Source organism: Ahaetulla prasina, chromosome 10 (genome assembly GCF_028640845.1).
Source record: "Ahaetulla prasina isolate Xishuangbanna chromosome 10, ASM2864084v1, whole genome shotgun sequence".
In the NCBI taxonomy this organism is placed as follows: Eukaryota; Metazoa; Chordata; class Lepidosauria; order Squamata; family Colubridae; genus Ahaetulla; species Ahaetulla prasina.
Genome location: NC_080548.1, coordinates 28,865,438 through 28,892,227, shown reverse-complemented (window position 1 = coordinate 28,892,227; position 26,790 = coordinate 28,865,438). Strand labels below are relative to the sequence as shown.

The following is a 26,790-nucleotide window of genomic DNA, read 5'->3' as shown; positions in this document are numbered from 1 at the left end:
TCCTCTCAATTCCACAGTCATCTCTTTGTGTTTTGGAGATTTTTCTGACCTGGGAAACGCATCTCTAAATGGATGTGCAGTTTGGGAATCTTCAAACCCACCCTGGACACGTGGCCCAAAGTTCAGTTTATTTCTTCCTTTTTTTCCTGGAGTTTTATGGTCAGTGGTCTTGAGAATGTTTTCATAATGGCGTCATGGTTATGCTCGATTAAATGTTTCATTGTGGATTTCAGTTCACATGTAAAGCAGAAAGTAAGCCGGGTTTATGGAGCAGTTTTTGATAAGAAAGAATCATGGGAATGGAAGAAAGGGGGGAGGCCTCTTAAGAGGGAAGTAAAAACAATTTTGTCATCTGTTTAATGATGGGATGAAAAGGAAGGGTAGCTATTAAAGTGCTTCCTGTCCTTCCTTTGGAGCATAGGGGTTAAGACTCCTGTTTTCTTGGTGCATCCCATCTTTTTTATTGGCTTCCTTGGTCTGATCCTCTCTAGATCTGCTGGACCAGGGGTCTCCAACCTTGGTCCCTTTAAGACTTGTGGACTTCAATTCCCAGCTTTGCTGGCTGAGGAACTCTGGGAGTTGAAGTCCACAAGTCTTAAAGGGACCAAGGTTGGAGACCCCTCAGTTGATCAGAACTTGAGAATTCTTCTAGGAATTCTGGAGGGGATCCAAGGCGGAAAAGATTTGAAAGCTATGCACATTGCAAAAGACAGATGAAAGCAAGCAGAGCAAACCAAAGACAATCTTGTAAAAAGATATATGTGAATAATATTCATATATGTATATATATATATGAATATAATAAGAAATAAACCTTATCTTTCCATTGCCTTTGTCCTTCTCTCGTATATTTGGTTATTTATTTCTCGGTTTTTGGTTCCTTGGAGCTGTGATGGTAGGGGTTGCCACGAATCTTCACCCTTCGTGTTCTCCAGCCTGAAAACAGCACAATTTTCCCGAGACGCTTGTTAGGGTGTTCTGCCTCTTAATAGGTTGGGTGGGAAGAGTCCATGGACCAGGGGGTCTCTGTTAATATATGGATTTTAAACCAATATCTTGCCATGCCATAATGGCTCTTCAGGAAGATGAGGGGAAAGAAAAAAGGCCCGTTTAAACCATGGGAACTGAATGTCTGGTAAGCATAAAAGAGAAGGAAGAAGCACAGCAGAAAGAGAGAAGGAGAGGACCTCCCGCCTGGATTACTGCAATGCTCTCTACATGGGGCTCCCCTTGAAGAGCACCGGAAGACGTCAACTGGTACAGAATGCGGCTGCGCGGGGGATAGAGGGAGCGTCTCGGAGCTTCCATATAACACCTCTCCTACGCAAGCTGCACTGGTTGCCGGTGGTCTTCCGCGTGCAATTCAAGGTGTTGGTTACCACCTTTAAAGCATTCCATGGCATAGGACCAGGTTACTTACGGGACCGCCTACTGCCGCCAATAGCCTCCCATCGACCTGTGCGCTCCCACAGGGAGGGTCTCCTCGGGGTGCCGTCAGCTAAACAATGTCGGCTGGCGGCCCCCAGGGGAAGAGCCTTCTCTGTTGGGGCACCTACCCTACGGAACGAACTGCCTCTGGGCCTACCCCTTCTTCCCGCCCTCCGGCCCTTTAAGCACGACCTCAACACTTTTTTGTTTCAACGAGCAGGGTTGGCCTAAGAGTAATTTTTAATTGAGCGGTTTTATTTCTTGTTATTTTAATATTCGGCCTTATGGTTTCAGATTTTTAAATTTCAAATATTGTGTTTTAATTTTTGTATATGCCTTTTTAACTTGGCTGTAAACCGCCCTGAGTCTTCGGAGAAGGGCGGTATAGAAATGTAAATAATAATAATAATAATAATAATAATAATAATAATAATAATAATAATAATAATAATAATAATAAAAATAAAAATAAAAAAAGTGGAAGCAGGAGGAGGAAATGGAGGAGAAGAAGGAGGAGGAGGAGAAAGGAGAAAGCAGCAGAAAGAAGAAAAAAGCAGGAGGAGGAGAAGAAAAGCAAACGGAGGACGAGGAAAAAAGAAAACTGCCTCTGCTTCTGGTCCTTAATATTGACTTTTCAACAACTCCCGTAACTACATTTCCCAGGATTCTTTGGGTAAAGTGAAATAAAAACTACCCAAGCAGAACAAGATGCCGCTAGATAGAATCGCTCCATCCTTTGGCAAGGTTAAGATTTCTCCCATTACCCTCATCAGGTTAAATTCTAATTATTATTCTGCTAATTAGCTCAACCCAAGGACAATTGCAATGCTGAAATTCTGGGACTCCGCGTGTGTGTGTGTGTGTGGGGGGGGGTGTCTTTTAAAATAGTCTTGCTGCCCTATACCTTTGGGAAAATAGGTGCCATTGAATTGAATGGGACTCCTCTTCTGATGCTCAGCTGTAGGAATTTAGCACCCACCCCCCTCCTAGAAGAATGAAATATTTTAGAAAATATTTAAAAGGCAGAATATATTTCCCTGGATGAGAAATGGAGAAACATGTTTTAAAAATAAAGCAGCTCCCTGCAGCTTCCTGACTCCCCCCCACCTTTGTCAATGGGCCATTAAAGCCTCAACCAAGCTCACTCATTTCCCCCCACCTTTGTCAATGGGTCAGAGGTAGAAACTCAATCCCCCCACCATTTTCAATGGACCATCATTTGCAACACAATAGAACAGAAACTCACCACATGGCAAGGCTCAGGCAAGCTTGAGGGACAACCTACAATGTTAACTAAGACCCCTAGACCACCTGGGAGTTTGACAACCAGTCAGGATACTCTTCCTGTGCCCCAGAAAGTTCAAAGCTCAGAAAAAGCATAAAGCCAGGGAGCACACAGGATCTCAGCCCTTTTCTGTTCAGGATCTCAAGCCATGTGATCCTGGCCACCATTAAACCATCTTTCCAAGCAGCCTCCATGTTTCCAGTGTCTTTGTCCCCACTTGGAACTGAACCCAGATGGATATTTTTTCCAACACAGCGTTGTCAATTTATTTGCTCTTTAGAGAAAGAAATATAGTCCTTTGCGACATCCTCATTCATGCATTCATTCATTCATTCTCTCTCTCTCACACACACACACTACACCCCTATCCTGCCTTTCACCTGTGAGTAGAGTTGCAACCAATAGATATTTTATTGCTTTTGAGGCCAGCGGGAGCAGCTGGTGTAAAATTTTCCATCTCTTTTTTTTTTTTTTTACACTCCATAAATTAATGCAATATTTACAAGAAAGAAGAAGGAAAAAAAAAAAAAGAGGAACGGGACTTTTTAAACAACTTCTTCATATCCACCACACAAGTACAGTTTCGTTTCTCTTTGTTTAAAACACGGAGTCACAAGCACAGCGATGGGGGGTGAAAGTCGTGTTTGCTCGCTTTGGAGAAAGTAGGGTTGGGGGTTGGGGTTGGGGGTTGGGGTGAGTATGTTTACAGAAAGGTCACACCAGAATTGACAAGACGATATTGCACTTCAAAAAGTTCGGGATGGGGGTGTGTGGGAATAAAGCAAATCGACCGGCCCTCTCTTTCCCCAAATTCCAGGGTCCCAATTTTGAAGTGCAGCTGGATTTAGCCAGCTGTTCTTAAACCATTAACCAAGCTGGGGCCATTCCGTATCATCTCCAGATGTTCACCCAAAGAGGTACGTTTTCTTACTTAGTTGCGCTTCGGGGAAAAAAATGTAAAATATAAAGAACAATTATACACACTGACAGTTGGCCTTTGGGTGCCCATAGAGATAATCCTTGACTTACAACCTTCCCTTTAGCGACCGTTTGAAGTTTGGCTTGGCACTGAAAAAAAAAAGTGATTTGTGATGACCGGTCCTCACACTCGGGATCCTTGCAGCATCCCCATGGTCACGGGATTAAAATTCGGTTGCACTTGGCAACCGACGTGTATTTGTGATGGTTGCAGCGTCTTGGGGGGGGTGTTTGTCACGTGATCGCCATTTGCAACCTTTCCATTTGTCCTCTGACCAGGAAAGTCACTAGGTTTGCTTAAGGACCGCACGATTCACCTAACGGCAGTGATTCTCTTAGCAAACAACCTGGGCAAAAAAAGGTCATAAAAATTGGGTGTGGCTCACTTAACAACTGTCTTGCTTAGGACAGAAATTCTGACCCCCCCAATTGTGGTCGTATGCGGAGGACTACCTGTATTTGAATCCTGATTATAAACCTCAATATGTGATCTAACTGGGGGGCAGGGTCTCCAATCTTAGTGACTTTAAGCCTGGCAGACTTCAACCCCCAGAATTCCCCAGCTGGGGAACAGTTTTCCAGCTGGGGAATTCTGGGAGTTGAAGTCCGCCAGGCTTAAAGTGGCCAAGGTTAGAGACCCCTGTTCTAGCTGACCCTTTGAACGACAGGACCAGTAGTGGGTTCCACTTATCTTCGCTACCGGTTTGGAAGTGTGAGCGCTCGTGCATGACACTTCTGCGCATGCGCAGAACCTTCCATCCGCCCGTGATGAGATCCGGGCGAGTGGGCGGAGCCTCCCGCCACCGCCACTACCGGTTCGCCCAAACCAGGGCAAACCGGTAGAAACCCACCACTGGACAGGACATACAAATTTTCAAAACAGGGCAGCCTTTATGCTTCTGCTTGGACCAAGGGAACAAGCTACCTTTCTTAAACTACCGTTAAAGACACCTGCAAGGGAGTGTCGTGTCCCACTCCTCCGCTGACGGCCGGGTCAGGGAAATCCGAATCAGGTGTGCCTCTGCAGCTCTGCCAAAGTCCTAGCAAAGTCCTCAAGGCAGGCAGGAGACCAGAAAGTGACTTCAGCAATATAAGGTAGACTTTGCCTGACTCAGAGAATGCCAGAAAGCAGATCCTTTATATAGGCCATGGGGTGTGGCTCCATGACTCAGCACTTATCCAGGCCTGCCCCTCCCTTCCTTCTGTTGACGCCGCTTATCAATTCTCCTGAAGCGAGGGTCACTCCAGTCTGCAGCTGTTGGTAATAAACCTCCCTCAGGCTCACATGCTGTGGGGGAGGGGGAGGGGGAGGGGTCTAGTTGCTCCGTTTGCCTGGGCATGGAGCCAGGGCTGGGGCCGGGAGGTGCTCCCTCCTCTGCAACCTGTCTGGGCATGGAGCCAGGGCTGGGGCCGGGAGGCATACTAGGACATTCTTCAGCGTTCGGAAGCAGATAAGAAGACCCCGGCTGCGGTGAGAGCGGGCAAGACACAACAGGGAGGTCAACGGTTAAGCCACCCCAGATGGTACGTTTGCCAGCAAATTCTCCTGCCGTTCTGTTCGACAAAGTAGCCTGGGGGCAGATTTCCGTGAATTCAAGGGTTGTGTTAACGTCTATGGGGGCGAAAAGGCGCAGCCTTTTAGTAAACGTGGTTAGTTGGAAAAGGGGGAGTTTTCGGCCTCGGCCACCAGAATCAAGGAAACTTGATTCTCTCGACGTGTTCCGTAACAAGGCTTTTCTTTTTTTAAAAAAAAAAGAGAGAGAAGCTATTGCACATTTTACCTTTGAAATAGGGATTTTTTTTTGAATCGGGATCTTACTGGAGGGGCTGTTTTAGAACTGGCCAGTCCATGAACAGGGACAGGTCCATTGTGGAGAAGATCTGAGACGGACGGACGGTGGCAACAGGGGCTTTGAACTGAGAGCAGCCGCTCGGAGGAATTAAATTTGGGGAATGGGGGGGGGGGGCAGAGCAGGAAAGGTGTGACCAGGAAAAACTCTGATCGGTCAACCAGTCAGGTGGGATCTGGGGATCTCTTTCAAAACCACCCTCATCCTCCAGTCCCAGGCTCCAAAAGATGGTTTTCACAGTAAGAGAGTCGGAAGGGACCTTGGAGGTCATCTAGTCCAACCCCCTGCTCACGCAGAAGACCTGTGCCGGGGATTCGAACCGCCGACCTTTCCGATCGGCAAGCTCAGACAAGTTTTAAATGTTAAGCAGGGAGAGAATTCCAGCCTCGTTTTGAAGGACTGGAGAAGGGGTGATTGTATGGGGTGGGTGGGGTTAGACTCAGTATATTCCTTGAATAGAACTTTCCTATAAAAATAGACATTGAGTGGACACAGAGGGGTGGGATTAGTTGTTTCCTTTAACCTTGGTTTCGAATCGGGGGTGGGTGGGGGCAGAGAGAAGCTCCTTGGGGGCCATCAAGCTCCTTAGGGGGTTCGCTTTCAACTGCTTGCAAGAGCCTTCCCTGGCTTGAGAAGAGCCAGGCCGACTCCCACCTCCCCATCTAGCTGACCGGGCCTTGCTCTGGCCGTCCGCTCGCCCTCCAACCGCTTGTAATTGGGCACCTGGCTCTCTAACGTCTCCAGACTGTCGGGGCTGAAGTCACAGCCTTCGTTTTCCGAACTGCATTCGCTCAAATCTGTGATTTCCAATTCAGAATCGGACGCTGGGTCCTCTTTGGCCCCTCGGGCCCCGGAAGGGCTGGATGGCCTGGTGCCTAGCAATTCCTTATTGCGAGCGCTCGGTCCGTGGACATCCCCGCGGAGGGGCAGAGTTGTGCTATGGGTCGGGAGGCAGAGTCGGGGCACAGAGCTACCCGCCAGGGCTGTAGTTCTCTCGGGGTTTTCGTTGGTCAGGAGGGAGATCGGGGTGGGAAGCTGAGCCAGGGAGCCAGACAAAGGGTTGGGGTAGAAATGAGGGGAATAGAGAGAGGTGGGCAGTTTGGAGCTGTTCAGGGGGAAAGTGCTGGACAGGTAAGGGTTAAAATTCCAAGGGTATTCGGGAAAGGAGGCGTTCCGGCCGTATGGAGTCAGCAAACTGGGAGGTTTCGTGTAGCCAGCCATACCTGTGGAGAGAAGGAAAGAGAGGTGAGCAGACACTCCAGTGCTGAGACCAAGAATTGGATAAATGTGTTTGAGATCGCATAATTGCCAATATAATATCAATATCCCTTGAAATCTATTGTGGAGCCAGTTTGGCCTGGTGGTCAAGGCCCCAGACTAAAAAAAAACCAGAGACTCTGTATTCTAATCCCACCTTAGCCATGAAAACCGACTGGGTGACTTTGGGCCAATCACCAGGCGACTGAGAGTTCTAGCCCATCTTAGGCATGAAAGCCAGTTTAGGTGACTTTAGGTGGCCCAATGAACAGGAATTTGAGAGTTCTAGTCTTACGTTAGGCATGACCGCCAGCTAGGTGACTTTGGGCCAATCCCTCTCTTTCAGTCCAACCCATTTCCCTCAGAAAACAGGAGGAGGAAGTTCTGTTGGATATGTTTGCCATCTTGAGTTATTTGTAAAAATAATACAGATGGTATAAAACAAAGGGAGGGAGAGAAGAAGGAAGGAAGGAAGGAAGGAAGGAAAAGAAGATGGAAGGGAGGGAGGGAGGGAGGGAGGGAGGGAGGAAGGAAGGAAGGAAGGAAGGAAGGAAGGAAGGAAGGAAGGAAGGAAGGAAAAGAATGTAAGAGACAAGGAAGGAAAAGAATAAGACGGAAGGAAAGGAAGGAAGGAAAAGAATGTAGGTAGGTAGGTGGGTAGGAAAGAAGGAAGGAAGGAAGGAAAGAAGGAAGGAAAGAAGGAAGGAAGGAAGGAAGGAAGGAAAATGTTTTTTATATCAGCCTTCAGCCCCTTGCTCCCCAGCCTAAAACCACCCAGACATGCACACTCACCTGATCCCAAGAATGGGAAGGCTGCATCCAGCCTCAGTTTCTCTGGTTCTGGCTGACGTTCAAAGAGTTGGGTGCGGCTGGAGGGATCCCCCAAGCGAGGGCTTGAGAAGAGGCTTTGCAAGGCCTGCAGAAAGCGAATCCAGCAGGTGAGAGACGGCAGCAGGGCAGAGAGGGAAGGATTGGAGACAGTGAGAGAACCTTGAAACACCTCTTGCTAGCATCAAGCAAACCTACTTCACATGTCTGATGTTACCATGCTTTTTTGCCACGGTTGTTAAACCAATCTGCAGTTGTTAAGTGAATTCCGTGGTCATTAGATTCAGTTAAGGTAATCTTACTACCATAATTAGCAAATCTGGTTGTGTAAGTCTGATAGGACTAATCTCCTGTCTGGTCTCTTCTGTAACCCAAGAAGTTAAGGAAGAGCCTTTCTATGTGCCTTCTCTTCTCTGACCATTCCCTAAGCCAGGAGGATCTACAACTTCGGCAACTTTAAGACCTTAGATTAGATTAACAGAGTTGGAAGGGACCTTGTAGTCCAACCTCCCGCCCAAGCAGGACACCCTACACTATTTCTGACAGATGGCAATCCAGTTTCTCCTTGAAAGCCTCCAGTGATGAAGCTCCCACAACTTCCGAAGGCAACTTCTGTTCCATGGGTTTGATTGTTCTCACTGTCAGAAAGTTCCTCCTCATTTCCAGGTTGAATCTCTCCTGGATCAGTTTCCATCCATTATTCTTTGTCTGGCCTTTAGAAAATAGCTTGAAACCACCACCCCTCTTCTCTGTGGCAGCTCCTCAGATATTGGAAGACTGTTATCCTGTCTCCCCTGGTCCTTCTCTTCCCTAGACTATCCAGGCCCAATTCCTGTAACCATGGAAGAGGAATTCTGGGAATTGAAGTCCACAAGTCTTCAAAGTGGGCAAGGTTGGAGACCCCTGCCCTAGGCCTCATTTCTCCCCCACCTCCTCCTCATCTCCCCAAGGTCTTCCCCACCTCCCCTTACATTCTACATTCTCTCCTCTCTCTTGCTTGTCATACCTCGGTGGTCAGTGGGGTGCAGTCGGCCCCATGGTTGCTCCCATTAAAAGGGCTCTGAGTGAGCAGAAATGGGGAGTTGGCAGCCATATCAAGGAGCGGGTAATTAACCAAGACCACTTTGCTGAAGTTAAACTTGTAGGTGAAGCGTTTCCCTTTGGTCTTGTGGAGTATCCGCTTGTTGTAGTAATACCTGCAGAAAGAAGACGTGGAGTAGCTGCGTTAGCGGTTGGTGGATATAAATTCCTCATTCCGAATGTAATCGCAGAACATGCTCTGCTTCAAAAGGGCCTCTGTGGCTCAGACTGGTAAGACAGTCTGTTATTAACAGCAGCTGCTTGCAATTACTGCAGGTTCAAGCCCCACCAGGCCCAAGGTTGACTCAGCCTTCCATCCTTTATAAGGATGTACATATTTTGTATTTTATCTCTGGCTGTAAAAATTCTAATAATAATAATAATAATAATAATAATAATAATAATAATAATAATAATAATAATAATAATAATAATAATAATAATAATAATAATAATAATAATAATAATAATAATAATAATAATAATAGGTAAAATGAGGACCCAGATTGTTGGGGGCAATAAGTTGACTTTGTATATAATATACAAATGGATGAAGACTATTGCTTGACATAGTGTAAGCCGCCCTGAGTCTTCGGAGAAGGACGGGATATAAATGCAAATAAAAAAAAAAAAAAAGGAGGCACCAGATGGGAGTGGCTTGCTCAGAGCAGGTCCACTCTGTGGTTAAAACAACATGCCGGATGAAGTAGAAGTGGGCTTCTACTTACTGTATTTTGCATCACCCATCCTGCATTTAATTAGGAGTAAAAAAAAAAAAAGAGGAAAACAGAAGTCCTCAAATTACAGCCACACCCAAAATGTTTAAATGTTTAACTTTCTTCTTAGCCATCATCAGGAAAGAGAAAAGGAGAGAGGAGGAGGAGGAAGAAGAAGAAGAAGAAGAAGAAGAAGAAGAAGAAGAAGAAGAAGAAGAAGAAGAAGAAGAAGAAGAAGAAGAAGAAGAAGAAGAAGAAGAAGAAGAAGAAATAATAATAATAAAGGCTTGGAAAACTCCATTGTCCAACAGCAGATTTCAAAATATGCAAGGCAATTGATCTGGAGTCTTGAAAATCACTTCTAAAGCTGGTTCAGGATCCCTCTTGTGGAGCGATGAGAAACTCCCATCCACTTCCCTCTCCCTCATCCTCTAGTCAAAATCATTCAACCCTGATTCAAGCTAAGAGTTTAGAGTAGAATAAGGCAAAATCCAAAAGATGCAAACATTTTCTAATATCAATTACCAAAGCGCTGCATTTATTGATTTAAAATGATTTGATCCATATTTGCACGCATGTAACAGCGATAGAGAAGCTGCCTTTTAAAAATTCACACCGAATGCTGTATCTAAATTCTATAGAGACGATCGGTAAAATAAACCGTAGAATCTTATATCCTTTTTTTTTCTTCTTTCAGCAACAATTTAGCCACATGGGGTAAAATACCCACTATTGACTAATTAGGTGGATCAGTGGCCAAGATGCTGAGCTTGTTGATCAGAAAGGTCGGCGGTTCAAATCCCTAGTATAGGTCTTCTGCGTGAGCAGGGGGTTTGGACTAGATGGCCTCCAAGGTCCCTTCCAACTCTTGTTAATGTTAAAATACCAACTAAATAGAACTGGTTGCCATTCTTTTGGAAAGAGGATTAAGGGCCTCTGTGGCTCAGACTGGTAAGACAGTCTGTTATTAACAGCAGCTGCTTGCAATTACTGCAAGTTCAAGCCCCACCAAGCCCAAGGTTGACTCAGCATTCCATCCTTTATAAGGTAGGTAAAATGAGGACCCAGATTGTTGGGGGCAATAAGTTGACTTTGTATATAATATACAAATGGATGAAGACTATTGCTTGACATAGTGTAAGCCGCCCTGAGTCTTCGGAGAAGGGCGGGATATAAATGCAAATTTTTTTTAAAAATCATTTTTTTTCTTGCAGTTCAGTGCCCTCTACTGGTATTTTTAGAGAAATCAATGCGGATTTCTAATAAAGCGCCCCCTAGCAAGCAATAGCATATTGCCACCAAGTTCCCTTTTAATCTGTGCTAGCAACATATCTCTTGAGTTTCTCCTGTGGTGGTGGGGGCGAGGGGCGTCTTTAGAATTTATTTACTGGGCAAAAGCAGTGCTGAATTCCCAGGCCGAGTTAATAAGAAGTGTCAATAGCGCTTAGCTCCTCATAAATATTAATTAGGGAAGAGGAATCTCAAGCGGCCAGGGAGATGCAGTTAATTAATAAGCGATAACAAATATTGCTGTCGATCAATTACGGAGAAGGTAACCGGAGAGCTCGTGCGGGGTTTTATCCTGCACTTTGAAGAGGTAGAAGAAAGCTGAGTGTTTTGGGATTTTTTTTGACACCTAAGAAGGACTATGCTGTTCGTGATATGACAGGATGATAAACTGATATTATGGGTAACAGTAATATTTGGCAGGGTTGCTGCTACATCACGGAAGTTTTCCTAATTAATCATAAGAGTTTTGGTAGGCCGCTTAATTAATCAAAAGCGCTTATAAATACGGCAACCGTTCTCCAAAGGCCCCCCCCCCAAAATTAATAATTCTATGGCTTCTTTGGAGTTAGATGATGAACGAGCCTTATGCAAACCCCTTTAAAATGCCACAGATCATCCTTCATACCAAGAAAAATTCATCTTTTGAAGATGGCAGTCACCAGCTAAACATTTTTTGGAGTCCTTTTGCTAGAAAATGAATTGCTGTCCATTTGTTAAAGCACTTTTCAAAGACTATTTTTTTTAAAAAAAATCGGTTAAACATTCAGTCACTGGAAGTTGGTATTAATATACAGTAGTGGGCAAAATTGTGGAAACTTTTTGGGAAAAGTGTATTTTCTAAAACTAACTAACAGCACCCCTTTTTTTGAAGTAGTGTTATAAAATTATATATCAATGGAAAGATAATTTAACCAAGAATGTAATGCAATAACTTTTATGAAGGATAGCAGTTACAGTATAAAGAAGAAAAGTGAAACACATAGAAAAAATGAGATATACAAAAATTATCACCATGTCAATTAATACTTCATGAAGTATTATGCATAAATTAAGGCCTTACAGTGTCTTCCCATGGAGTGAACCAAGTCTTTGAGTTCTGCACCTGTTATAATGTGAAACCAAGATTGAATGATTGCTTCTATTAACTGGGTTTTGTTGCTGGGTCGCTTCTGACTAACAAGTTTCTTTAGTCGGCTCCATAAATTTTCAATTGGGTTAAGGTCTGGGCTATTCCTAGGCCATTCCAGCAATGGAATATGATTATCTTGAAACTCAAAAAAAAAAAAAGTGGTGTTATTAGCCATCAACCCTCAAAAATACACTTTTCCCAAAAGGTTCCCACAATTCTGGCCACTCCTGTAGTACATTTTTGGGTGTTTCAAGCAATGCAGCTACATTTTTCAAATTTCTTTCTGCGATTATTGTAAGCTGCCTAAAATAGTTGAGATGCAGCATACGGGTTCATAAATTATTATTCCTCCAACTTTTCTTACTAACTTTGTTTTTATAGAAGCAAATTTAAGACTAGGGAGACTTAAATCAATCACTTTCCAGTCGGTTTTTTTAGCTGTATTTTATCCCCAAAAAAAGAAAGCCTCGAACCATGTAATATTAATATTTTTCATGCTACGCTAAAATGTTGAATCCAGTTTAAATAATTTTGAGTTTGCTCATACAAATCTTGAAAGACAGTACATTCTCAACAGGTATTTTCTTTAGGAACGGTATATTGTTTGGGAATAATTTTCCCCCCCGTCTCACCTTAGAGCCCGGCTCAGCTTGTCGTAGTTCATATGGGGTTTGCACTTACGAATACCCCATAGTCGGGCCACTTCATCGGGGTCCTTGATGACAAACTCGCCGTAATCTCCTTGCCAAGCAATGACATTCTGGTATTCTTCCTTCTGCAGCAACTCCAGGATAAAATGCCAGAGTTGGATTTGACGGGAACCAGGACTCGACTCGGGTTTATAGGCCCAATCCGGGAAGGCAAAACCTGCCCATGAAAAAAAAAAAAAATTAATGGTGTGCCCAGACAACACGCTGGGCAGATAGAGTTGGAACTTTTTGTTTCTTTAAAAAAACGCATCAATAAAATATATATTCAACATCATAATAATAATAATAATAATAATAATAATAATAATAATAATAATAATAATAATAATAATAATAATAATAATAATAATAATAATAATGAATTGATTGTAGGTCACAAGTCTTAACTAGCTAATCCTATTATTCCATATAGAAAGACTTTTTTTTTACATTTCAGGGGAAGGTTTCTGCAAAATCCCCATTTCCTCCCGATCAGCTGGGACTTGGGAGGCAGAGAATAGATGGGGTCAGTCAGAATTTTTACTACCGGTTCTCCGAACTACTCAAAATTTCCGCTACCGCTTCTCCAGAACTGGTCCAGAACTTGCTGAAACCCACCTCTGATCTGCTCGCTTTCATCTGCACAATAAATACTCTTATAGAATATAAATTTCAGCAGGAGAGAATATTTGTAGCTCAGGTTGAACTGTGGAGTCCTTTGTGCTCTCTGAGCTGGGTTGTTCTCTTGCAGAAGTTTCGTTACCCAACTAGGGAACATCATCAGTGCTAGAATGGAGTGGGGTTTGCTTTCTGTGATCAACCTCCCCCCCTTTTTTTTTTACACGGGGGGGACAGTGTAGGAGAAGAGCAGGCAGAGCTGGTGGTGGAGGTAAGTAGGTCATAAGGCTAGAATCCTTATGTTGCCAATCTTTTTGGAACAAGGACGAAGGGAGGAGGAGGAGAGAACTGTGCAGTCCTGTGCAGTTCTATCTGAGCTTGTTTTCCCCCCAGATGTTTAATTTCACTAGGTAACACCATCAGTGTTAGAAGGGGTGGGGTTTGTTTTCTGTGTTGTTGTCTCTGTTTCTTCAGAGCAAACCCCACTCCTTTCTAGCATTGATGATGTTACCTAGTTGGGTAACGAAACATCTAGAAGAAAACAACCCAGCAGAGAAAGCACCAAGGACCCCACAGTTCTCCTCCTCTCCTTCTCCTTGCTCCAGAAAGAATAGAATAACAGAGTTGGAAGGTGCCTTGGAGGTCTTCTAGTCCAACCCCCTTCTTAGGCAGGAAGCCCTACACCAAAGGTGTTGTCGTGTCCCACTCCTCCTCTGACGACCGGGTCTGGGAAGTCTGTATCAAGCGTGGCCACGAAGCCTCTGCAGCTTTGCCAAATTCCTGTCAGAGTTCTCAGGGCAGGCAGGAATCCAAGATGTGACTTCAGCAACCAGATGAGACTTTGCCTGACTCAAGGAATGCCAAAAAGCAGATCCTTTATATAGGCAATGGGGTGTGGCTCCATGACTCAGCACTTATCCAGGCCTGCCCCTCTCTTCCTTTTGCTGGCGTCACCTCTCCATTCTCCAGAAGTGGGGATCTGTCCACTGTGTCTTTTTGTCCTCAGCTGCCGGCAATTCTAGCTCGTGGCTGGCTTCATGCTCATCATGCTCACATGCTATAGGAGGGAGGTTTGTTTGCTCAGTCTGTCTGGGCATGGTGCCAGGGCTGGGGGCTGGAGGCATGCCAGGCCATTCGTCTTCACTATCAATCTCTGGCTGAGATAGCAGGAGATGGAAGGGGCCCGGCTGTGGAGAGGGGGGCGGGCGAGGCACAACAGGTGTCCAAACCTGGCAACTTTAAGACTTGTGGACTTTTAACTCCCAGAATTCCTCAGCCAGCAAAGCAAAGCTGGCTGAGGAATTCTGGGAGTTGAAGTCCACACGTCTTAAAGTTGCCGAGGTTGGAGACCCCTGCCCTACACCACTTCAGAGGTTGAATTTCTTTGTGGCAACATAAGGATTCCAGGCTTATGACTTACTTAATTCCACAGCACGTGGACATGTTTTCTTTTTTTTAAAAAAAACCCTTATAGACAAAAATTGGCATTGTGAAAACATGTCACATTTAAGAAGCATATTAAAAAAAAATGGAAATAATTTGGGAAGGAAGAAAAAGTGTGAGTCCCGAATTAAGACTTAGGCAGAGCTGATCCACGGATTTCCTCCACTCATTTCATCGAGTGGAATTTTGCAGCTCCTTGGAACATAAATCTCAGAGAACTCTGCTGGGTTTATTTCTGAAAACACCTGGATAGGATCAGACAGACAGCTTCAGGCAAAGCGATCTGAACTGAGACATGCTGAGCGAACTAGACAGAGTCTGTGCTCTCCAAGTCACAATTGTGTGTGTGTGTGTGTGTGTGTGTGAGAGAGAGAGAGAGAGAGAATACGTGCATATTCTTTGTTCTGATAAACTTGGGTTTTCACAGGAGACTTAATTGATGTCCAAGCTCCCGTTCCACGAAGTTCGGAGGCTTGGCCTTTCAAGGTTCACAAAATAAAAAACGAGAGTCCTCTTTTAGAGTTGTTTTAGAATTGTCTTATTTCCTTATTTGCTTCTGTGCTCTGCTGGTAGAACCTTATTTCCAGGAAATGGGTCTATCATACACGGTTTCTCAACCTTGCCAGCTTTAAGACGCGCGGACTCTTAACGTTCCGATCTTAGTTCTGCCGCGGGCTTTCCTAACCACCTTGACCCAGTGTTTAAACAAAGGCCTCTCTAGGGCTCTGCGATAGGCGGTTCGGTCACCTCCGCTGCCACCCTCCATCCGCATTAATCACGGAGAAAAAGCTCAGGAGAGGACAGACCTTCAAAGCAGAAGGCACCTGATCTCTCCAGTGCAGGTGAGGTCAAGCTGGCCTCCTCCGATCTGTGCCTCTATCTAGGAATCTGTCATTAACGGGCCTAATGAATTGCTGATCGATGCCTTGCGCACCTTTGGCACCCCTGCAATAAATTGCATTCGCCTTCCCCAAGGCCCCTTTCTACATCAGGCGAATGCCATGGCTCGCCAAGTGTGAGATGGGTCTTGGAGGTACCTTGCTCGTTGGAAAAATCTCAGCCCACCCACCCCCCACCCTGCTTAGGTTTTTATGCCTAGCTGTTGTGTCTGCGTCCCCCGAGCCGGGCCCCCTGCCAGAAAGTGACTCGGAAAGCGAGGGGGAAGGGCCGTCAGGACTTACCTCTGGAGCACCAGCTTCTCTGGCTCAGCTCCAGGAGCCAGAGGTAAACCAGGTGGAGGAGATAATGAGGCCTCCGTCCCCTGACTCTTTCCCCCACCCAGGCCACACCTCCAGACCTGGCTGATGGCAATCAGGCCTGGCTGGACCCTAGGTTTCGTAGGCAGGAGAGGCAGGAACAACAGAAGCAGGAGTGGGGCAGGCCTAGGAAGTGCTGAGTTATGGAACCACACCCCACGGGATAAAAGCAGCAAGGGCTGCTATGCCACTTCGTGGCAAGCAAATCAACTGCTTAGAGGGAGAATTAGAGCTGAAGTCCTGTTTGTTCCTGGTTTCCTGGCTGACTCATCGGCATCAAGAGAGATAACAGAGACACTTGGCAGACGCTCGTTAGTTTGCTGCCAGAGCTGATAGTTGCCGGCTAATTAAGTCATTGCTCGTGTCTCCCGGACTGCGGAGGGGGACAGATCACTAGCTCAGGCATTCGGAGGCCCTGTGGGTAGAACAGAAATACGAGGAGTCCTTGACGTACGACCGCGGCCGAACCCAATCTTTTCTGTTCCTAAGCGAGACATTTGCTAAGTGAGCTTTGCCCCGTTTTACAAGCTTTCTTGCCTCCGTCGCTAAGTGAATCACCACAGTTGATCAGTTAGGAACATTTGGGCCTTCAGTGAATCTGGCTTTCCCCATTGACGTCGCTCATCGGAAGGTCGCCAAAGGGGTTCACGTGACTCCGGGACACTGTCTGCAACCGTCGTAAATGTGAGCCGGTTGCCAAGCATCTGAATTTTGGTCACACGATCATGGGGATGCTGCAAAGGTCGTAACCAGTGGTGGGATTCAGCCAGTTTGCACCACTTCGGGCAAACCGGTTGTTAACTTTCTGAGCAGTTTGGCAAACTGGTTGTTGGAAGAAATCATGAGGGCAGAGAACCGGTTGTTAAATTACTTAAATCCCGCCACTGGTCATAACTGTGAAAAATGACCTCGTCACTTTTTTCGGTGCGGTTTTGTAGCTTTGAACGGTCACTAAATGAACTGCTGTAAGTCGAAGACTTCCTATAAGGAAGGATGACCCATGGAAAGGATGGAAGGCAGACACTCACATACACACAACAGAAGGGTCCAGAAAGGTTGAAAGGTTGAAAAAGTCTTGATGGGTCTAAGATGGAAGCCCCTTGAAGTATTCCTACGATCATCAAGCAATCTATTGGCCTCAGTTCAGTGCTGAAAGCCACGTCAATCCTTCCCTTCGTCCTTGGTCTCTAAAAGCCAGGTTTCCCAACCTTGGCAGTAGAATTTTCAGAATTTCGGATTAAAACAGAGTTGGAAGGGACCTTGTAGGTCATCTAGTCCTACCCACTACCCAAGCAGGAGACCCTACACCATTTCTGACAAATAGCCAATCTCTTCTTGAAAGCCTCCAGTGATGAAGCTCCCACAACTTCCGAAGGCAGCTTCTCTTCCATGGGTTGAAAAGTTCTCCTTGTTTCTAGGTTGAATCTCTCCTTGTTAATTTTCCATCCGTTATTCTTTGTCTGGCCTTCGGGTGCTTTGGAAAATAGCTTGACCCCTTCCTCTCTGTGGCAGCCCCTCAAATATTGGAACACACTGCTATCCTTTCTCCCCTGGTCCTTCTCTTCACTAGACTAGCCATGCGTAGTTTCTGCAACCGTTCTTCATATGTTTTAATCTGCAGTCCATTAATAATCTTGGTTGCTCTTTTCTCCAAGAATTTCCCAGCCGGCCACGTTCAGCTCTCAACCTGTTCAGTGCTGAAAGCAAGGTTTCCTAACGCTGGCAACTTTAAGACGCATGGACTACAACTCCCAGAGTCCCCAGCCAGCAGAGCCAGCAAACGAATGGTCAAGGACTACCTCTAATGGAGGGAAGGGAAGCCCATGCACTACTGATCTATTTTAATCAGCCCAATTACTGAAAATGAGAAGGAGCTATAACAATCCTGCAGCCATTGTTACCTCCCATCTCCATTTTTTAAAAAATGGCGCCCAGCCCAGTTTTATTTTTAAATCAAAACTGGCATTTTATGGAAAGGCCAGGAAACAAATATTCAATAAAGAGCAAGGACAAGAAGCAAAGGATGGAAACTAATCAAGGAGAGAAGCAACCTAGAACTAAGGAGAAATGTATTAACAGTGAGAACCATTAATCAGTAGAACAACTTGCCTCCAGAAGTTGTGAATGCTCCAACACTGGAAGTTTTTAAGAAGATGTTGGATAATCATTTGTCTGAAATGGTGTAGGGTTTCCTGCCTAAGCAGGGGGTTGGGCTAGAAGACCTCCGAGATCTCTTCCAATTCTGTTATTCTGTTATTCTAACCCTAAACCAGCCTTCTTGAAGTCCAGTGAATAGATCTGTTATACCAATATTCCAAATCTAGCAATAGTGTTGCATAAAAATGTGGTGATATCAGCTGATTTATTTTGGGCTTCATTCTTAATGATCCCTGAGGGGGGAAAGCCACTTTTTCTACAGCTGCTGCAGGATGTGTAAATGGTTTAATTAGGCTCTGACTTGTTCTTCCTTCTATTTCCCATCAACCCACTCCTGAAATTTGGATTTTTGCCTCTACACAGATCAAGTGTACAATAGTATAGCCTAGCGCCGGAATCTTTATCAATATGTCCATTAATTTTCTTGGCAACTGCAGTGAACAGGTAATCTTTTGCTTACACCTGTCCCTGTGGCCCCCATAATCAAAATTTGGATGCTAACTTAAACAGGTTGTTCATTTAAAAAAAAAAAAAATTGGAATTGGAATTCTGGGAGTTGAATTTCGCAGATCCATGCTAAGGTTGAGAAACCCTGTTCTACCCTATTCATCACATTTGATTTTATTTAGTAAGTTTTGTCTTAATTAACCGTAAATATCTAGATCCATTGGCTGTAAGAAGAACTAATTTGTTCTGTGCATTTAAAAAACGAAATGCACAAATTGTTCCAAGTTAGTTAAACCCAAAGCGGCCTTGATTTAAATTTTTATGTCAAGCAAATCGAGGAGCAAGTGAAACCAATATGGGTAGTCCTCAGCGTACGACCACAATTGAGCCCCAAATTTCTGCCGCTAAGCCAGGCAGTTGTTAAGTGAGTTTTGGTCCCATTTTACGACCTTCCTTGTTAAGGGAATCACTGCAGTTAAAGTTAGTAACATGGTTGTTAAGTGAATCTGGCTGCCCCATTGATTTTGCTGTTCAGACGGTCGCAAAAAGGGATCACGTGACCCTCCCTGGGACATGGCAACCGTCATAACTATGAATCGGTTGCCAAGCGGCTGAATTTTGATCCTGTGACCATGTGACCAGGGGGTGTTACAATAGTGGTAAGTCTGAAAAATGGTCATAGTTCACTTTTTTTTCAGTGCCATTGTAAAGTCACTAAAACAGGGGTGTCCAAACTTGGCTCTTTGAAGAGTGGTGGACTTCAACTCCCAGAATTCCCAAGCCAGCATGAGCTATAAATATGGGCAAGTTGCTGACTGGAGAATTCTGAGAGTTGAAGTCCACCACTCTTCAAGGGGCCAAGTTTGGACATCCCTGCACTAAAAGAACCAAAAAAGCCCACACAGTTCTAGGCTGCATAAACAGAGGGATAGAATCAAGATCATGTGAAGTGTTAATACCACTTTATAAGGCCTTGGTAAAGCCACACTTGGAATATTGCATCCAGTTTTGGTCGCCACGATGTAAAAAAGATGTTGAGACTCTAGAAAGAGTGCAGAGAAGAGCGACAAAGATGATTAGGGGACTGGAGGCTTAAAACATATGAAGAAGGAACTGGGTATGTCTAGTTTAATGAAAAGAAGGACTAGGGGAGACATGATAGCAGTCTTTCAATATCTCAGGGGCTGCCACAAAGAAGAGGGAGTCGGGCTTTCTCCAAAGCACCTGAGGGTAGAACAAGAAGCAATGGGTGGAAACTAATCAGGGAGAGAAGCAACTTAGAGCTGAGGAGCAATTTCCTGACAGTGAGAACAATTAATAAGTGGAACAACTTGCCTCCAGAAGTTGTGAATGCTCCAACACTGGACATTTTTAAGAAGATGTTGGATAACCGTCTGACTGAGATGGTGTAGGGTTTCCTGCCTGGGCAGGGGGTTGGACTAGAAGACCTCCAAGGTCCCTTCCAACTGTTGTTGTTGTTGTTGTTATTTGTTATAAATTGAGGACTAACTGCCCCAGGAACAACAGAGTAGATGCTTCAAGGAAACATAGCAAGTTGGCGCAAGCACTTACGCACCTTCATAACTGGGACTTCCCATTTGCAAAGGGGAACCAGTAATATTCACATAGTCCTCAGCCTACGACCACAATTGGAACCAGAGTTAAGGAAGTCATCAGCCTAGAATCCTTACATTGCCACAAACAAGTCCAACCTCTCCCGAATTCCGCTCCCCCTTATCTGGCTCCAATTTAGTACTGAACCTTAATGGCCTAGATCCATGATGGCAAACCTTTGACATGCCCGCGTGCCGGCCCGCATGCTGGAAATGGCACGTGAAACCATCCCGTGAGGTATGCATGGCCCCGCTGGCCTTTGCACGCACGGGAGCGCCGATACCTGGAAGAGTGGTGGTCCATTGTGCATGTGTGAGCTGGCACCCAAATATCCGGATACCGGCTTGGAAGTGCGCCCGACGAACACTGCACATTGCACATGCGCACAACATCAACCCGGAAGGCCAGGTGCGCATGTGTGACGGAACACCGCTCTTCCAGGTTCCGCCGCTTCTGCGCGCATGACAGCCAGCTGACCGGTGTGCGTGCCATAGGTTCGCCGACGCTGGCCTAGATCCTTGTGTAAAGGAAAGGCTTGAGCCGTAACTCTTCTAAACGGCAACTTAACGCATCTTTTGCGGCCGACAGGCAAGGCTTCCATGCCGTGGTTGCAGCTGTCATTTTAACTCTCTCAACCTCCTTTTAGCAGACATCTTCTTCGGCCAAAATCAAACCAAGTGAACCCTTTTCTCCCTTCCTATTTCAACGCAGGCCCACGAAGGGTCCTCTTTAAAGTATCTTGCTATTATTTCAGTCTTTGCGAGGGTGGGGGGGGGAAAGAAAGAAAAAGATTGAAGCAGCTGGCTAATGAAACATACAGGATTCGCTCCTCAGAGGCCAAGCGAGGGAAAGGCAGCCCCGGGTTAAAAACAGCTGCCTTTGATTGTCGCAATTGCCCCCAGCTTTCAGCTTGGAGCTATCAACTTCACAGCTATCTGGATTCCTGGGGGAGCCACTGCTTGGAGGGAAAGGGTGCAATTAATAGCTGTTTGAAACGAGGGGGTGGGAAATGTTTGTCTATTGCTAACTGGCAGACGGCAACAGCACAATCCGCAAGGGCACCCTGACAATTTCTCGGCAAGTCACTTGGTTGTGATCTGAACAGCGTTTCCTTCCCTTGTTCCGCACCAGGATGGGCTTGCCAATTTTATATATTTATTTATATTTAATGTATTGGCAACAGAGCTGGAATCTTCTCCACAATTTTCTCTTTGCTAAAAATGTTCCCAGACGGTTGAAATATTTTGTTAAAGATTTACTACATGCCTTTGACTTCCAGTCCGAGAAGCAAAGCCTGGCAGAGAAATATTTTAAAGAAATAATTCTCAGCAGCCAGCATCCATTCAACAGCCAGCTGGGCACCAAATTTGCATTTTTTTCCCCCTTCTTCATCCGAATCAACTTTTTATAATGTCACCATGGCTGGGTTTCCTCCAGCACGGGAGAGAGAATGCTCCCAATACGATTCTTCCTTGAAATCTTTTTTTTTTTTCTATGCTTACTAAAATCACAATATTTTAGATAATTTGGGGAAAGAGATGGCTTCATTTTACTGCATTAGAAAAGGAAGTAATATTTTCTGAGTGTGTCTGCTGATTTTTTTCTTATTAATTATAATGGTTTAATTGCTACCTTTGCTTTCATTTTGGTGAAGAAAAGTGAGGCCTGTCTTTTAAATCACTAAATCAGTAAATAAAAAGTGGGATTTAGATTTAGTTGTAAGGTAAAGGTAAACGTTGCCCTCGCACATATGTGCTAGTCGTTCCTGACTCTAGGGGGAGTCGACTCTAAACGGAGCTCATCTCCATTTCAAAGCCAAAAAACCAGCGCTGTCCGAAGACGTCTCCGGGGTCACGTGGCCAGCATGACTCAATGCCAAAGGTGCACAGAATGCTGTTACCTTCCCACCCAAGGTGATCCCTATTTTTCTACTTGCATTTATTTACGTGCTTCCGAACTGCTAGGTTGGCAGAAGCTGGGACAAGTAATGGGAGCTCACCCCCGTTACGCAGCACTAGGGATTCGAACCGCTGAACTGCTGACCTTTCAATCAACAAGCTCAGTGTCTTAGTCACTGAGCCACCATGTCCCCCAAGTTTAGTTATATACTTAATTATATACATTGATGATCCGTGAAAACAACAGGACTGAATCCACCAGTATTTTATATTTGATGTTTTAAAATACTGACGTGCAAAAAGAGTGGGATTTGAAGAGTTGGCATGCAGGTTTGGGTGTTACGGAGAAAACTGAGAGCTGGCCTGGTTTCATATTTCCTTCCTAAAAATATTAAGAAATGCCAAGTGTTCCAAAGCGCGTGTATTTGCATGTATAAATATATAATAAAACATATTTTATATTTATGTAATAATTCTTTTTCATATTCAAATCTGAAATCCCAAAACGCAATTTTGCATTCTCAATTTCATGGTGACAATTCAAAACAATATGGCAGGTCTCCGAGGGTATCTTTCGGTTGCATTATTATTAATAACAATATTTTGTCTAGTTTAACACTATACTAGATAGACAGTCCATCTGGTAAGTTTTCTGTGTCTGTGGGAGGTGTAGGCAACACATATAACCAGATCAATTAAAACTCCTGCGGCTACATTCATACAACACGCTAGACTTGGTTAGTTTGAAACCTGGAGTTTTGGTTTTTTTGGGGAGGACAATGATTTAGCGTGTGGTGTAACATCAGACAGTATTAATATATGATCCAGGGCATTGTGGAAACAGAAAGGGAGTTCATTCAGTAACCAAAGTTGAACGTGTTGTCCGAATCAAACAGTGTGCAATGCCATGCAAACTCAGAAAAGAGGGTTAATTGAGTACAGTCAACCACAATGAAATTAACCATTGAGTGAACCCAGGCACAGAGAAAAGTCTTAAGATTGGCACATCAGAAAAACCTTCAATTTTCTGCCTGGGAGACATTCTCCCAGTGGTGAAATCTGAACCAGTTTACTACCGGTTCGTTGGCTGCGCATGCGCGCTGTGTGTTTGCATGCACAGTGTGTACCACGCACCAAATGTGAGGTGCATGTGTGTGCACAGTACACACCAAAAGGAGGCATGGGGTAAGTAGAACAGCGCACTGGGAGGGGTGGGGATGGTCAGCTGTGGTGCATGATCTTTTTTTTTTACTTTTAAAAGCATTTTTATGGCCGAATAGGTTGTTAAAAAATTGCCTTTAAAAGTAAAAAAAAAAAAGACTCTGACGATCAGGATCTGGGATCATCAGAGCCTCTTTTTTTTAACCTTTCAAAAGCATTTTTTAAAAGAAGCGGAAAATGGGGAAGCGGGCGACCCATGCATTGGGTGGTCATGGGCGGGGGGGCGGGGTGCAGAGATTTTTGCTACCGGTTCTCTGAACTACCCGCCACCATCGCTACCGGATCGGGCAATCCGGTCTGAACCAGGAGCATTTCACCATATGCTAGGGCTGACTGTGAGGAAAGCATCTATCACTTGCTGAGAAATGCTTGCAAATTTGTCCTTCAGGACCGAAAGCTTGCAATCTAAACTTTCTTACAAAAAGTAAGAAAAAGCTCAGCTTATCTACTCTAGGTTTGCACATACGTCACATACGAACAGCCTATATTGCAGTTTTGCAACTTAGGATGTAGCACATTGGGGAAATCAAGCCAAGCCAAATTTCACAACCAAGGAAGACAACGCTTGATTTCATGAACCGATTTGCAGAACCTGGCAAGTGAGAATATGAAGGGGACAATCGTGGTCAAAAAAAGACCCAGCAGTTTTTAATCCAGTACAGGTAATCCTCGAGTTACGACCACAATTAAGCCCAAAATTTCTGTTGCTAAGTGAAACCTTTGATCAATGGGTTTAACCCCATTTTACGACGATTCTTGCCACGTTCGCTGCAGTTGTCGATCAAGTAACACGGCTGTTAAGTGAAGCAGGCTCCCCCATTGACTTGGCTTGTCAGACGGTCGCAAAAGGAGATCACGTGACCCCCCGGGACACTGCAACCGTCATAAATATGAACTAAGTTGCCAAACATCTGAATTTTGATCACATAACCGTGGGGATGCTGCAAAGGTCGTAACTGTGAAAAATGGGCATTTTCCAGTGTTGTTGTAACGTTGAACAGTCACTAAATGAACCGTTGTAAGTCGAGGTATATCAGTATCTCAACAGAACAATTGATCTCCTCTCCTGTTTTAATTACAGACATGCCTTCCCTTAAACCAACACCATCACCATCCTTTTTTAACGACCCCTTAATCCCTTGCAGGGTGGAGTCGGGGCATCTGAATGGAGCTGAGTCTTTACTGGCCGGATGCCCTTTCCTGTCACCAATGCGGAGTTTTGTTCAGCAGATATATTCTCATCCTGCCCAGAGAGCGAAATATCTGCCTCTACCTAGGATCGAACTCGCCAAACCTACTGATTGTGAGGCGACCTTAAACCAACGCCCTGGTTGCGTTTATGCGTTAACAGTCACTCAACGTTGTATGTTGAGGACTACCTGTATCGAGGTAGTCTGCCTGGGTTCAGGCCGCATGCTTAGCCAAATGGAGTTGCCGCCCTTGCCAAACATTCTAACTAGGGTGACTTTGAACCATGTTAGCTTTTAAGAGCTATGGGTTAGCCCTTTGTGAACCCAAGCCTCTGGGTTACAGGCTGAGGGTCTTACTCTGGCCCAGTTTAGGAGTTCATTCAGTAAACAGGTTAAGCCTGCTGTGTGAAGCCAGCCAGGGCGTGTTGGAAGCCGAGCCTTCGTGACCAAAGGCAGTTTCCTAAACCGCTGGTAAACCAGGCATGGCTAGAACAGAGGCCAAAGGGCTTGATCACCCTGGTAGAGGGGGGCAAGCGCCCACTGCCCATTGCTGAGTTCCTTGGCTCCCGGATTAACCCCCACCGCGCAGGGCCCGGGAGTGGGTAGGGGGGCTTCGGTCGTATCTCCAGCCCGAGGGTCCGCGTTACCTGGTGTCCAGAGAGCCGGCACGGGAGAGGTGAGCAGAAGATCCGATACGCAGTTACAGTCCATAGCGAGGGAGGCTTCTATCTGCAGGAAAGGGAGGGCGGGGGGATGGGACACAGGAGAGAGAGAGAGAGAGAGAGAGAAAGAGAGAAAGCGCAATGAGGGTCTCCGGCGGCGCGATTTGACACGAGAAGGGAAAAAAAGGAGAGGAAAAAGCGGTGTGAAATCCAACTCCCACGCGAAAGAGAGAAGGCGCTGCGGATTTCGCGGGGGTGGGTGCGTGGGTGTCCCGTGTCTCTTCCCCACTGGTATGGAATGGGGAGATGGCTGAGTTGGCGGGGGAGCGGGAGGGGAGCCCTCCCCCCCTCCTCCACCGGAGCTTCAAATCCTGGCCCGGCGGAGTTGCACCCGACGCTTCCACGCAAAAAGTCCTGCCGCGCAATCTGGGGCTGGAAAAAGGCCACTCGAGACCTTCTGCGCCTTTTTCTTGCGAGTGGGGGGTGGGGGGGAGGTGAGGAGACAAACCCATGCATAAAAGCCAAAAAGCCTCTGCCCACCGCAGCTCATTTTGGAAGTGACGTTGCTGTTCCCAAAAGTGCTTTTTTCGGGAGGCAACTGGACTTTCTCGTTTTTTTCTTTTCTTTTGAAGACGTTTCGCTTCTCAATTCAAGAAGCTTCTTCAGCTCTGACTGGATGGTGGGGAATGGAAGGATTGATACTCCTTGCAGACACAGCCGATCATTCGCATCCTTTTAGAGGGTCGTTGAAGCCCTTGGAGGCAGACCTGGGTCCTCAAAGGCACCTGAGTAGCGCAAATGATTCCTGTAGTCTGCAATTTTTATCTCTGGAAATCCATTCCTTCCTACTCCCACACCGTTCCAAGGGCGTTCATCCCAAATTGTACAGCTAAAAGTCTGTAGAGATCCAGGTACGACTGAGAATAACCTTAATGACTGAGAATCTCTACAATCTTTCCCTTGCAGTTAACTAGACTCCATCCTACTTAAGAACATGGGAAACGCGGCGCTTTCAACCCGCGCCTTTGGGTCTGTCAGGACGGAGGATCCCGCGCAAATCTCAGTTTGCGCGCTCTTGAAGGTGCCTATCGACTCTCGAAGTGGCTCCTAAATTAATCCAGTCCTGTGTGTTCCCCCCCCCCCGCCCCTCTGTGCTGCCGGGTTAACTCCGTTTGGGTCTCTAATTCGAAGGAAACTCCTATCTGTCTGCCTTAGGGAACTCCGTTTGGGTATCCATTTAATGACATCAGTGTCATTAAAAAAAACCCGTGCGTGCACGCTTTAAAAAGCCAGGCTATCCCAAAAGGTGCTTTTTTTTTTTTCTTCAAGAGGCAACTGGGCTTTCTGGTTTTTCTTTGAAGGCGTTTCGCTTCTCCTCCCAAGAAGCTTCTTCAGCTCTGACTGAATGGTGGGGAATGGAATTCTTCAGTCAGAGCTGAAGCAGCTTCTTGGGAGGAGAAGCGAAACGCCTTCAAAGAAAACCCAGAAAGTCCAGTTGCCATTGGACTTTCTTGGTTTACTTTTCGCTTCTCATTCCAAGAAGCTTCTTCAAAACCGAAGAAGCTTCTCGGGATGAGAAGCAAAACGTCTTCAAAGAAAAAAACGAAGTCCTGTTGTCTCTGGGTAAAAAGAAAAGAGCCTCTGGAACAACTATGACCTGGATGACTGAGAATCTCCATAGACAGAAAACCAGGGTAATTTCCACTACGTGTATTTCAGTTTAGGCCACTCCCCTCCCCCCCGCCCAGCTGTTT

The 26,790-nt window shown here is 45.5% G+C and overlaps 1 protein-coding gene across 1 annotated transcript; it reads right to left on the bottom strand.

Annotated features, from left to right (window-relative positions):
- Positions 1–6,141: 6,141 nt before the first annotated feature.
- Positions 6,142–25,085, bottom strand: ERFL (ETS repressor factor like). Its single transcript, XM_058195957.1, has 5 exons — positions 24,890–25,085; positions 12,474–12,708; positions 8,633–8,822; positions 7,591–7,714; positions 6,142–6,764 (listed from the first exon to the last, which is right to left on the bottom strand). The coding sequence occupies exons 1-5, from the start codon at positions 25,083–25,085 to the stop codon at positions 6,142–6,144; spliced, it is 1,368 nt and encodes a 455-aa protein (XP_058051940.1).
- Positions 25,086–26,790: the final 1,705 nt, after the last annotated feature.

Excerpts from the sequence above, each read along its gene's own strand:
- ERFL (XM_058195957.1), bottom strand. The coding sequence starts at position 25,085 with ATGGACTGTAACTGCGTATCGGATCTTCTGCTCACCTCTCCCGTGCCG. Across the intron at positions 12,709-24,889 it reads GCTTGCCCCCCTCTACCAGG|GTTTTGCCTTCCCGGATTGG; the intron begins GTGATCAAGCCC and ends TTTCATGGGCAG. Across the intron at positions 7,715-8,632 it reads GCACCCCACTGACCACCGAG|GCCTTGCAAAGCCTCTTCTC; the intron begins GTATGACAAGCA and ends CGCTTTCTGCAG.